The sequence below is a fragment of the Piliocolobus tephrosceles genome, chromosome 5, assembly GCF_002776525.5.
Source record: "Piliocolobus tephrosceles isolate RC106 chromosome 5, ASM277652v3, whole genome shotgun sequence".
Taxonomy (NCBI): Eukaryota; Metazoa; Chordata; class Mammalia; order Primates; family Cercopithecidae; genus Piliocolobus; species Piliocolobus tephrosceles.
Window position 1 is genome coordinate 143,368,325 of NC_045438.1, and position 14,388 is coordinate 143,382,712.

The window sequence follows — 14,388 nt, forward strand, 5'->3', positions numbered from 1 at the left end:
CCACTATCTCATTCCAAAACATTTTCCACCACTCCAGAAACAACCCTGTAATGATTGTCAGTCCTCATTCCCCTTTTCTCCAAGCCCCTGGCAACCACCGGTCTTCTTTCTGTCTCTCTGGATTTTCCTATTCTGAACATTTCATATATTGGAATAACACAATATGTGACCTTTTGTGTGTGGCTTCTTTCACTTAGCATCTTGTTTTCAAGATTCATCCATGTCGTAGCATATATTAGTACTTCATTTACTTCATTTTTATGGCTGAATAAGTTTCCTTGTATGGATATACAACATTTTGGCTATGATGAATACTTTTCCTATGACTGTTTATCTACTAATTTTTATATGGGCATATGATTTTTGTTCTCTTGATTATAAACCTAGGAGTGGAATTGCTGGGCTATATGGTAACTCTGTTCAACTTTGAGGAACTATAAAACTGTTTTCAAAATCATTTGCCTCATTTTACGTTCTCATTACCAATGTATGACCCCGTTTATCCTGCTCACCAAGACTTGTTATTGTCCATCTTTCTTGCTGACATCTTTAGAAGCACAAAAGTTTTAAATTTTGATGACATCTAATTTATGTATTTTTTCCTTTGGATCTTGTGCTTCTGGTGTCTAAAAAAGTATATGGTTAGAGTAAGTCTTTTATTCTAATATATTTATTAGACTAACATACACACATATAGATAATAGTCTAAGAAAGAGAGAGTCTAAGAAATATATACATTTTTTGAGACAGAGTCTTACTCTGTCACCCAGGTTGGAGTGCAGTGGCATGATTACGGCTCACTCCAACCTCTGCCTCCTGGGTTCAAGCAATCTTCCCATCTTGGCCTCCCAAGTAGCTGGGACTACAGGCACACACCACTGTGTCTGGTTAATTTTTGTATTTGTTTGTAGAGAGAGGGTCAGACTGTGTTGACCAGGCTGGTCTCAAACTCCTGGGCTCAAGAGATCACCCCACCTCAGCCTCCTAAAATTCTAGGATTATAAATGTGACCTACCACACATGGCCAGTCTAAGAAATATTATTTAAATTGCCTAATCCAAGATCATGAAAATTTATTCCTATTGTTTTAAGAGTTTTATAGTTCTAGCTCTAATATTTAGGTCTTTGATCCATTTTGTGTTAATGTTTGTACATTGTGTGATATAGGGGCCCAAATTCATTCTTTTGCATGTGGATGAATTGCAGTACCATTTTCTGACAGACTATTCTTTCCCCTATTGAATTGTTTTGGCATCTTTGTTGAAAATCAATAGATCATAAATATAAAGGTTTATTTTTGGACTCTATTCCATTGATTTATATGTCTGTCCTTCTGCCAGTTCCACACTGTTTTGATTACTTTAGCTTTGAAGTAAGTTTTTCAGATTGGGAATTGTGAGTCCTCCAATTTTGTTTTCTTTTTAAAAATTGCTTAGTTATTCTAGGCCATCTTGTCTTGACTCTTTAGGGTCAGCTTGTCAATTCCTGGGGGGTGAGGGATGGGGGTGTAAAGCAGCTAGAATTGTGATTAAAATTGTGTTGAATTTGTGGATTAATTTAGGGAGTATTACCATCTTATCAATACTCAGTCTTGATCTGTGAACATGGAATGTCTATTAATTAATTAAGTCTTCTTTAATTTCTTTCAACCATATTTTGTATTTCTCAGAGTATAAGTTTTATACTACTTTGATTAAATTTATTCCTAAGTATTTTATTCTTTTTGATGCTATTATAAATGGAATTGTTCATAAATTTTATTTAAAAATTAATGGCTAGCATATAGAATATCATTGATTTTCAAAATACCTTGTATCCGTTGAAGGCTTTAATAGTTTCATTTGTAGATACCTTAGGAAGTCCTGTATACAAGATCGTGTTGTCTGTGAATAGAGACAGTTTTACTTTTTCCTTTACAGACTGGATGCCTTTTATGTCATTTTCCTGTTCAGTTGCCTTGGCTAAAACCTCCAGGTAGAAATAGAGGTTTTAGCCAAGGAAACTGCTTGTCTGGTTCCTACTCTTAGCGGGAAAACAGCTGTCAGATTTTCTTAGATGCCTTTTTTTTTTTTTTTTTTTTTTTTTTTTTTGAGACACAGTCTGGCTCTGTTGCCCAGGCAGGAGTGCAGTGGCGCAATATCAGCTCACTGCAACCTCCGCCTCCCAGGTTCAAGAGATTCTTCTGCCTCAGCCTCTGAAGTAGCTGGGATTACAGGCATGTGCCACCACACCTGGCTAATTTTTGTATTTTTAGTAGAGACGGGGTTTCACCATGTTGGCCAGGCTGGTTTCAAACTCCTGACCTCAAGTGATCCACCCACCTTGGCCTCCCAAAGTGCTGGGATTACAGGCATGAGCCACTACGCCCGGCCTATTCTTAATTTTCTGAGTGTGTTTTATGATAACAGATGTTGGATTTTTGTTGCATGCCCTTTCTGTGTTAACTGAGATGATCATGTGGTTTACCTCTTTATTCTGTTAATGCAATGTGTTACACTGGATGATTTTCAAATGTTGAATCAGCCTTGCATCTTTCAAATATTGCAGCAGTGTAGCATAAATTCCACTTGGTCATGGTATGTAGCTCTTTTTATTAATGTCATTAAATTATAGTTGCTGATATTTTATTAAGATATTTTACATCTATATTGATAAGGAATATTAGTCTGTAGTTTTCTTTTCTTGTGATGTCTTTGATTTTGATATCAGGGTAATAGTGACCATATAAAATGAGTTGGCAAAGGGCCCATATGCTTCTGTTTATTGAAAGAATTGCGAAGGACTGGTGCTAATCCTACTTTAAACCTTTGGTCAAATTCACTAATGAAACCATCTGGGCCTAGAGTTATCTTTGTGGGAAGCTTTTTGATTACTAGTTTAATTTCTTTACTTATTATAGGTCTGCTGAGATTTTTCTATTTCTTCTCAGGTCATTTTTGTTAATTTGTATCTTCATAGGAATTGTCCTATCTCATCTAGGTTATCTAATTTATTGGAGTACAATTGTTGATAGTATTATCTTATAAACCTTTTAATTTCTGTAACATCAGTAGTAATGTCTACTCTTTCATTCTTAATTTTGATAATTTAGTAATCTCTTTTTTCTTGGTCAGTCTAGCTAAAGATTTGTCAATGTGTTGATATTTTTGAAAAACTAACTTTTGTCTTTCTTGATTTTTCTCTCATTTTTCTATTTTTGATTTCATTTCTAGTCCAATTTTTATTTCCTTTTGCTTACTTTGAGTTTGCTGTTATTTTTCTAGTTAAGGTGGAATATTGGGATTTTTATTTGTGATATTTCTTCTTTTTTAAAATAGGTGTGCACAGGTATAAACTTTTATGCATACACTGTTTTAGCTGTATTACATAAGTTTTGGTATATTGTGTTTTAGTTTTCATTTGTTTCAAAATGTTCTCTAATTTCTATTTCTTAACCAATTTGTTATTTAGAAGTGTGTTGTTTGATTTACACATATTTGTGAATTTTGCAACTTTCTTCTCTTATTAATATGTAATTTCATTTCATTGTGTTCAGAGAAGATATTTTATTTAATTTTGATCCTTTTAATTTATTGAAACTTGTTTTATGGCCCAAGGTGAAGTGTTCTATGTATGTCCATTAGGTACAGTCAGTTTATGGTGTTGTTCAAGTCTTCTATTCCCTGTTAATCTTCCATCTAGCTATTCCATTCTCTAATCTTCTTGTTAGTCTTAATTTTTCAAACAGTTCTTTTATGTAAACCATTTTTGCATCTTGTCAATATTATGATATTATAATGTCGGATTCTATACACATATAATTTTATGTTCACATTAAATATTAACTAATATATTTAGCCATTTTTCTGTTAGAATTTAAGATCTTCATAGTTTTACTTAAAACTGGCATTTTTGTGTTTAAGAGCTTCTCTGTATTTGGAGTTGTTTCATACAGTAGTTGAATTACTGATAAAAGGGTATGGCAATTAAAGCATTCACCACCAACACTTTGTATACTTCAGCCTAAAGGCGGGCTTCACTTGGCCCAATAACCTCAATGTGAAAGTAATAGAAGAAATACAGGAGTATATTTTTGCAAGTATATTTTTGCAATCTAGAGATAGTGTGGCACTTCTTCACTCTTCAGATAACACTTCAAAAGTACAGCTCATAGGGCAAATAAAAATGTTCAATATGGATGAATATGATTTTATTAACACAATATTTCTGCTTAATGAAGGACACCATGGACAAAATTAAAAGACATAATGACAGTTTGAGAGTTTTTGCAATGTTTATAATCAACAAGGGATTAATATCAAGCATAGAGTAGGAAATAATGCAAATTGACAAGACAGACAATTCAAATAAAAAGGGAAGAAAGAGTATGAACTAGAATTTTACAGAATAAACCCAAAGGCTATTAAACATATGAAGATACTTACTAAACTAAGTAGTAATCAGAAAACTGTAAATGAAACAAGCAGGTTTCACTTTACATCATTTAGAGTGGAAAAAAACTAGAAGCTAAGATGATGCCAAACGTTGTCAGTGACATAGAAGTCCTCATCCATGTGATGGGAGTGTGGCTGTTGCAGCCATTCTGAAGAGTAATCTGGCAGTAACTAGCCAAATGAGTTTTTTGTTTGTTGTTTTTGTTTCTTTTTGTTTTGTTTTGTTGTTTTTTAGGGCCAGGGACTTGCTATGTTGCCTAGGTTGGACTTCAACTCCTGGGCTCAAGTGATCCTCCCATCTCAGTCTCTCTAGAAGCTGGGAATACAGGCACGTGCCACTGTGCCTGGCTCCTGATGAGGTTTATGAACATACTAGGATCCATGAATCCTGCTCTTGTTTATACCTCAAAGAAATTCTGTTGTGGCAGAATCTAGGAGTCTACCTCTGGGAGAGTGAATTTGTAAAATGTGGTAGACATGAACCATGGAATACTCAACTGCAATTAGATGTGGGCTAGATGTACACATGGCAACATCATGGGTGTCAAAATCATAGTGTTGAGTGAAAAAGAGTAGGAAACAGACTGGAGGCCTAATACCATTTATATAAATTAAAAATGCACACACACACAATATAATGCATATTTTGCACAAACATTCAGAATGGTACCTTCGAGGGGAGGAAAATGAGAATGGGAACTAGAGATAAAGGGAATAAATAAATAATATTAAAAAGAGAAGAGCTTTGCATGGATCAAATACATGTCATGAACTGGAAGTTATGACTAACACAACCATTTCCACTTGATGTCCTAAATGAATGAATGAATGAATAAATGAATGAATGAATGAGTTCATCATATGTTCCTTCTTTAATATGTACTGCATTACCATCCATTCTTTGGCACTGACAAACTTTTGCTCCCACTGACTGGTATATAAGCATGCCTTTTCTCCCCATACCTTACCAGCTCAGAACATTCTTAGTCTTTCAGACTGTTCTCATTTGAGGCAAAAATTGCATCTCATTGTTTTTACTTGCACTTTTCTATCAAATATGCTAATATTTCCCTAAATATGGTTTGGCAAAATGTGTTTGCCAAATTTTTTTAGTGTTAGAACTTCTTCATTTTACATTTGTATCTATTCAGATTTTCCATTGGAATTATTTCTGTTGCTGTTAAATGTAAAAGTCCTCTCATATTTAATATTCTATTTTATACATTTTTATGACTTGGTCACTTTGTGTCTTTAATCAACTAGAATGCCTAGAGAACTAATTCCCACAGCACCATGTTAGATGGTCCACATATTTATGATACCTTCTTTAGAATAAACAGTTAACATAGTTAAGATCCACTTTGTGGCTGACCTAATGTCAATAATCAGTGATTTGATTATTATAGTTTTATGGTATGCTTTTGTTCCATTTCTCCTTCATTATTCTTCCTTTAAAAAGATTGTAGGGACTACCATTTGTTTTTTCTGGATAAAATTATAACCCAAATGATCTAGATTTTATCAGCTTGTAAGGTTAAATTAATAATACTATATTCTCATGAATTTATTTATAATAGTTGGCAGATGTCACGTTCTTCTTTGTTGCATCTATGCAATTTATCTTTGTGCAAGGGGCATAGAGAGATCTTTATGGTAATTGCTTCAGAACAATGATTAAGAGTTACAATTGCTTCCTGGCCTTTTGGCTAAGATCAAGTGAAGAATTACAGACTTATTTTTTTCTGCATCTCTTGAAAAAGAAAAATTATGAAGACGGGGCGGGTATCAGTGCCAGAGTTTCCTGAGGGTCTCCCATAATACAATTGTATTTTTCTAATGAGTTGGCTAGTATATAGGTTTGTTTGTCCTACAATGACCTTTTAAAATTCTATATATTCCTTTATATATAAAATAATTACCAAAATAATATTGTTTATTAAATGCCTGCTCTGTTCCAAGCATGGTGCTGGACACTTTAGGATCTATTATTTCATCTAATCTCCACAACAACTCTATGAAGTATGTATCATAATTTTATAGATCAGAAAACTGAGGCTCAGGATACTGCTAATAAGCAGCAGAAATAGGATTCCCATCCAGATGTTCCCAAAACCAGCATTTTTTCTAGTTTATGACACTAATTTCCAGCAATCATATAACCTCGAAATAATAATATGTACCTTTATTATACCACTCGCAATTTCAGGAACGTAGTTCAATAATAATAGCATTCTTTATGTATTCCTGATTTTATTCAGAAAGCCATTTGTGTTTCACCATTAAATAAGCTGATAGTTATGACTAAGAAAAATATTTTTATTAAATTTCTTAAGCAATGTTAAAAAGGTATTAAAAATTAAGTGAACACCCATGTACCCAGCACCCAGCTTAAAACATAAAACATTAACAACACAATATGTATCTTTCCTTGATTATATCACATATCCCCCCACCCATGCCCTGGAGGTAATCACTTTTTTTAATTTGGGGCTTCAGGATAGCTACTCTCTATTCCCTCAGCTTTATTGAGGTATAATTAACAGAATTGTATACAAATACTCCTCAACTTACATAACTCATCTTAGGTTGAAAATAGTGTAAGTCAAAATGTAGTTAATATACCTAGCCTACCAAGCATCGTAGCTTAGGCTAACCTACCGTACGCATGCTCAGAACATGTACATTAGCCTGCAGTTGGGCACAATCACCTGGCAACATGGTCCATTGTAGAGTATCTGGTGTTTACCCTTGTGATTGCACATGGCTGACTGGGAGCTGCACCTGCTGCCGCTGTCTATCACCAGCCCAGAAAAGATCAAAATTCAGAATATGGTTTATACTGAATGTGTGTCATTTTTGCAGATCAGATGCCCCTCCCTGTGCATTCCCACAGTGCCTCGAAGTCATCTCTATCAATCATTCATTTCGTTGTAAGGAAGTCTTATTTGTATGTGTGTATCCCTGACATGACTGAGACCTCATAAATTCTGTAAGCACAATATGAATAAAGAAATGAATTGGTGTTCATCTTAAGTTGTAGTCTCTGCAGATATTGCTTCATCTAAGGGCGTGGTCTTTGTTTGATTTTGTTCCATCAACAAAGGATGTGTTAACACCCTTTGTTTTGAGTTTTCTTTGATTTTTGGAAAACCATGCATTTCTATTTCAGTGATGCTTTTAAAAAGCCATTTTTGTCATTAATCCAGATTTGTTATCATTTGATTCTAGTTGTTGAAATGGATGAAAACAATGGACTTTTACTTTTAGAACTGAATCCTCCTAACCCTTGGGACTCAGAGCCCAGATCTCCTGAAGAGTTGGATTTTGGAGAAGTCCAGGTAGGGAAATATTAAAAGGATAATATTATTAAACACAAAAATGTAACCAAGATGTCCATTTAACATCTATATCTGTAAACATCCTATATTACCTTGAATACTCTTTGAGGTGAGTATTTATGACATATGACAAAAAGTCATATGATAAAACAAATTCTTTAAGGAACCCCCAGAACCTGGCAGGGATTACAAGGAAAAAAACAACACAAAACTTTGGCAAAACTATTTGAGATTACCCTTAATGCCAGATCACTACTGAATAGAATAGGTAGTTGTATTTTCCAGCTTTATAAGAGAATTTCCTTCAGAGGAAACACTTTAATAGTTTGGGAGAGGCACACAATCAAAAATTTATTTTTCTGTGTATTTAGAAAGATGGTGTATTATTTGGGCAGGTACTTTAAGGAAACAAATGAGAACCTGCCCGGAATAGACGTAATAAAAACTAATCTGTGCCTTGACCTTTCCTTATCCACTTCGTTGGCTTTTCACATGACGTTCCTGCTATCTTATCTCTGCTTCTGAATACATTCCCTTTCTCTGGAGGTGCCAAGCTGTGGCAAGAGAATGAGGAAAGGATTTGGGATCCCTATGGTGCCAGTCTCTAAGTCATTCTTTGTATCCATTCTTAGAGGCCCTGGCATCCACGAGTAATTATTTAACAGGTAATTTAGAAGAGAAAGTCTTGCAAGCCTGTTTAGCCAGTTGTCAGTTGAGTCTGCATGGCCATGCCAACCCAACAAACTCACGAGAATCATCCATTCATATTGCTATTCACAGCCACTCTGGCATTTAAATCCCCAAATGTTTGTGATAACATCTCTAACTGCCTTTCCTTGTAAAGTTTGCTTTAAAGGACTGGTCACAAAATACATTCTTCAGTGTGGACTGTAAATAACTGTTTGGGAACTAATTTAAATAAACTAAAACTAGGTAAACCAATTGGTTTGTCATCTAAAACTAACCATGAGAATTTATATTTGAATAAAGTCATGAACTGTGCTGGGAACTGTGTTCTATGAACGGCTCTTGTTGGATTGTATCTGAGTCCGAGATTTTGCCTGGTCATGCTTGGGAGCAAAGTACTCCAACCTGTGTACTTTGTCAGCCACCCAAACCAAACATTTCTGTTCATTGTTGCTGACCAGTAATGAACAATTCAATAATAGGAATCTCACTCTCTTTTAACAGATAACATACCTCACTCACGCCTGCATGGACCTCAAGTTAGGAGACAAGAGAATGGTGTTTGACCCTTGGTTAATGGGTCCTGCTTTTGCCCGAGGATGGTGGTTGCTCCATGAGCCTCCATCTGATTGGCTGGAGAGGCTGTGCCAGGCAGACCTCATTTACATCAGTCATCTGCACTCAGACCACCTGAGGTAATGAAGTCCTGAGCACACAACTCCTAAGCTCATGCTGCAGGGAAGGCATCAAATGTTCTCCAATTCCTTTGCAATCACTGCTGACTTTGAAGTAGGTTCAGTTAGGATGACGAAAAGAGGACTAATTAAGATAAATATTTATATTTGCATAGAAAGCTTATACTTTTAAAACTGTTTCCAGAAAGACAAATATGGCACGTTCTCACTTATAAGTGGGAGCTAAATAATGTGCACAAATAGACGTAGAGAGTAGAATGACAGACACTGGAGGTTTAGAAAGGTGAGGGGGTGGAAAGTAGGTGAATGATGAGAAATTATTTAATGGGTACAATGTACATGATTAGGATTAATAATGCTCTGATTTTACCACAGTGCAATCTTTGGTTGTAACAAAATTGCACTTGTACCCCATAAAATTATACAAATAATTTACACTTTTCTACACTTTACACCATTGGGAGTGAGGAAGGAGCTATTGTAAGGAAGCAAGGGAGGATGAATAACCATCTCACTTCCCACCCGAAGGGAACACACATTTTCTATAAAGGGCCAGAGCCTAAATATTTTAGGCTTTGCAAGCCATACAGTGAGAGTTGCCACCACTCAACCCTGCTGTTGTAACCCAAAAGCAGCCATAGATGGTCCTGAATGAGACTGACTGTGTTCCAGTCAAATTTTATTTATGGATAATGACATGTGAATATCATATAATTTTCATGTATTACAAAATATCATTGTCCTTTTCATTTTCTTTACAACCGTTTAAGAGGTAAAAACCATCCCCTCAGCTGTGGGCAAGCTTCAAAAGAAAAAAGAAGCCACCCTTAGCTTGCAAGGTTGTACATAAACAAGCAGCAGCAGGTTGGATTCAGCCCACACATGGTTTGCCAAGCTCTGATTTATAGTATCCTAACACTAAACACCCAACATAGTAATCCTGACTCAACCTCACTCAGTATTTCATTGCAACCAGAGTAATATGATACTAATGATAGCAACTGAAATTTTCCCTGACCCAGGCAATTAAAAAAGAGGGAGAAAGGAGGACTTTAAGTTAACAAACCACACGTATTTGCGAATGTACTGAGCTATTAGAAGAGGGAAGCACGTATTGCCAATTCCTTTGTTTAACTATAGGGTCATATTTCTTCATCATTATTTTGAAATTTGTATCACTTCTGCTAGATTGCCAATATAAATACATAACAATGCCCATAATGTGCTACTCAAGCAATTCGACTTTGTTTTTCTGTGCCCCTACGTGACAAAATGGTTAGGGATAACATGTTGGTTGCTGGTTGACTGGCCCCTTAATTTTTTATTCTAAAGCATATGGGAACTCTAAATTGTGGATATGCTCTGATTTATTTTTCAGGGAAGGTTTTTTTTTTTTTTTTTTTTTTTGAATTAACTGATTTAGTAACAAATTGCCTACAACACACTTCTTAACTGATCACAACCCCCTAGGATACTGTGGTACTACAACTAAAATTCTACTTTATATGATACCTTTGTGCCACACTACCTCCTGGAACTATACTTGCATAATTTCAGGATTACAAGAGCCCTGAGTTCATTTGTTGTACAATAACAGTAATGTATGGTAGTAATTTTGTATAGCTTGTGTAGGGACAGTAGCACATAAATGATGTGATTGCTTTATAGTGTCTAAGATGCAATTACCTAAAGTCTTAATGAGAGACAGTCTATGGGAATACACTAAATTTAGGGAGGGTAAGAACTCATTTAGTTGAGTTATTCTTTAACTACTGTCCTGAAAACCAGTTTAGCTTTCATTTCACGGGCTTGTGTTGACAGTTGTCTTGCATTAAAACAACAGTTTTCAACTACAGTATCACAACACATTGGTTGTGCAGTGTGTTGCAGATAGTTTGTTATTGAAAAGGGGCCAAAGCTTGTGATTTTTTTACTCCTTTGGGTCTATTTCCTTGACAGACCCTTACTTTTTGACTCTTCCCTAGTCAACTAATAAACATCAAGATTGTTTGCCCCCAACCCTTCTGTCTGGCCTTTATTTACTGAATAAAGCCTCCCTGATTTACAAAAACAAGGGAAAAGGCCAATGTACTTTGGTGGATTGCCAGTAAGAATTATTAGCAATTGAAAAATCCAAAGCAATAAACATCCATTTTAGAATAACTTATCCTAACTCCCAAAGACCTTTAAAATGCAGGATTTCATTGCTGAACCCAGAGACTGAAGGTAGATTCAAAGAATCATTGATTTTTTGAATCTTTTTTTGTGGGGGAGGAAAGTTTATTACTTCTGTCACTTCCTTCCAGCTTCTACTTATTTGGATAGCTTTTAATGCAATGCTGGAACTTGAATATTAGTACAGCTAAGTACTGAGATACAAATTTTTACAGTACTTTTCCTATGATTATATATCTTATTTTGCCTGATCTTATACTCTGTATACAAGTCTGATTCTTAAACCAGATAGTATATTCATTAAAGTTAGAAACTTTCTTCTTATAGAAGCGCTAGGTTTAGAATCAGAAAACCCAAATTTGAATACCGATTTACTGTGTGTTGTGTATTTCTGAATGTTTCCTCATCTACAAAGACAAAAAATTCATAGCTTTTTTGTAAGAATTGAATAACATAGTATATAAAACTGCCCCAGCACCAAGTTTGAAATAATAATAGATGTGTAATCATTTATTTGTTTATTCAACTTTCTACCACTCCCTACAGTATAATAACTCTGTTATATAATGAATGCTCAATAAATAAAATCTGACTTAATATGTCTAGATAGTCAAAAAGACTTGGATGATTGATTGTATACTGAGTTGGGATTACTACAATTGTTGAATGTAGTTCCTCGACACTAAATTTCACTGTCTTGCCTAGCTGGTAATTCTGTCCCTCCCTTAAGGGTAAATAATATAGTCTGTTAAAGTGTGGCTTTGATATACAAAATATATTATTTATCCTTAAAAAGGGACAGAATCTTTGAAGGTTGAAAAACCGACCCCCAAAATGGTCCTCGGGGGCTTTTGTCCTGTACTATGTCCCAGTCCTCTCTCTTACTGAGAGCTACTGCTTGAGGAATACAAAGAAATGAGGATCTCCATGATCTTCATTTCTTTTCTCTACAGCATGACTTTTTCTCGTCTGTGCCTACTGTTAGAACTACCCCTCCTTCAAGCAGCATCAGTGTGGAAAATGGAACTTGCATACCTGGTTGATGTCCACACCATGAGCATATGATATGTTCTAACAACAAAGATGAATCCCCTCAGAATCTCCCATCACTTTCACAGTCAGCCTTGAACAGAAACTTTTCTCTGGTCTTTGGGGAGAGTTCAGTTTTTCAGTTCCTCACTTCTCTGTCATATATGTTGGTAAAAGGAAAAAACTGTCTCTCATACTAGATGACACTATTTTTTTCTCCTTTCAACCTTTCCATCTGTCTTATCCTAGTTACCCCACACTGAAAAAGCTTGCTGGGAGAAGACCAGATGTTCCCATTTATGTTGGAAACACAGAAAGGCCTGTATTTTGGAATCTGAATCAGAGCGGTGTCCAGTTGACTAATATCAATGTCGTGCCATTTGGAGTATGGCAGCAGGTCAGAAATCTGTTTTCTTTCCATGCTTTCCAATTATGCTTTCTGGGATGAATGTTAGGTGAGATAGTCACCGTAAGATTAAGTAAAAAAAATGGGCCAATGTGGTCTGTCCCTGATACTGCATAAACACAACCTCTATTTGAGCTTCAAACGTTAGGCAGACTGTCCTGGGCAAAGATTATTTTCTTTCCATTAACCCATACTATTGTAGTATAACACTACAGAACAGGTAATAAATCTAGTTCTGAATAAGGAAGTTTCTTCAAATATGAGGTTCAATTGACCAGTCTTTCCAGAACAGGTGATTACCTTCTCAAATATTAAATTAAAAACCAAACTGAAATTCACAGTTATTGGTTTGATTGTTAAATTCCAGGTGGACAAAAATCTTCGATTCATGATCTTGATGGATGGTGTTCATCCTGAGATGGACACTTGCATTATTGTGGAGTACAAAGGTATGTTTTTATCCCCGTTGACAATGAAAAATGGAAAACATTCTTAATAGGAAGGATAGTAATATCTATATGAAATTTCATCACATGTTCATCTTCTAGCTCCATTTTGAAAGAATATAGCATATTATATCCTTGTCCTAGAAATATGGAGCTACCTTTCAAATAATGTTTGCAGAAAACAGATTACAAATAATGTCATCTAGATTGTGACAGGAGCAAAGCTGTCTTTCATAAGGCAACAGGTATTTTACATTCCACCTATAGTGATTTCTTCAAAATTACCTTTATTTTAATAAATGTCTTTTATTACTTTCACCTAGAAATATCATGTAATATAATCATGCACTGCTTTTCATATGAAAAGATGGCCTTACTGCCCCAACAATCATTTGATTATGAACTTTGCATGTAATTTGCAAAAGATACAGGGAAGTATGTTAATCCACTCTTTTCTGATCCTTTGGGCTCAACACCTGGAAAAAGTTGACTGAAGAAAGCAGTCTATGAATGAGCTAGAGTGGAATTAAGGTAAATGTCTTCATGAGACACCTAGAATCCACCAAGTCAAATAGGATGAATTTAGTCACTTGAAAATTCAGAATATACTATTGAAAACTTTAAGTTTTAAAAGCTTACTGTTTTTCCTTTAATATAATCAATTCTTCTATAATCAAATAAGTTCAATTATACAGACTGTACACAGAAGACTTTGTCTTGGAATTTAAACCATTCATGGGTGTTCAAGATTTCACCTTGAATACCTATACCTCTTTGTTTCTCCACAGGTCATAAAATACTGAATACAGTGGACTGTACCAGACCCAATGGGGGAAGGCTCCCTATGAAGGTTGCTCTAATGATGAGTGATTTTGCTGGAGGAGCATCAGGCTTTCCAATGACTTTCAGTGGTGGAAAATTTACTGGTAATATTTTATATGAAAGTGATACCAAGTATCAGGCACGGCACATTGCTAAATGCTGTGAGAGTAAATACAAATGTAATTGAGACATGGTCCCTCCCCACAAGAAGCATGCAATCTTATTGGGAAACAAGATTTGTAAGTTGCAGATTACAAACTAAGGTTTCTAGCTCAAAATGTGATGGAGCATGAAGGAAATGTTGAGATCTGAGAGCACCTCAGGAGGAGCCAAGAAAAAGAATCACTTGGATTCACC

At 35.3% G+C, this 14,388-nt stretch overlaps 1 protein-coding gene across 6 annotated transcripts in view; it reads left to right on the plus strand.

Moving 5' to 3' along the window:
• Nucleotides 1–14,388, plus strand: part of LOC111541089 (cytidine monophosphate-N-acetylneuraminic acid hydroxylase) — a 59,600-nt gene that overhangs the window by 17,281 nt on the left and 27,931 nt on the right. For all 6 annotated transcript variants that reach the window (XM_023209728.1, XM_023209727.1, XM_023209725.2 and 3 more), the window contains 5 exons: nucleotides 7,662–7,771; nucleotides 8,963–9,153; nucleotides 12,607–12,754; nucleotides 13,131–13,212; nucleotides 13,998–14,135. In XM_023209728.1, coding sequence (XP_023065496.1) covers nucleotides 7,662–7,771; nucleotides 8,963–9,153; nucleotides 12,607–12,754; nucleotides 13,131–13,212; nucleotides 13,998–14,135 — 669 coding nt within the window. The remainder of the gene's footprint in view (nucleotides 1–7,661; nucleotides 7,772–8,962; nucleotides 9,154–12,606; nucleotides 12,755–13,130; nucleotides 13,213–13,997; nucleotides 14,136–14,388) is intronic.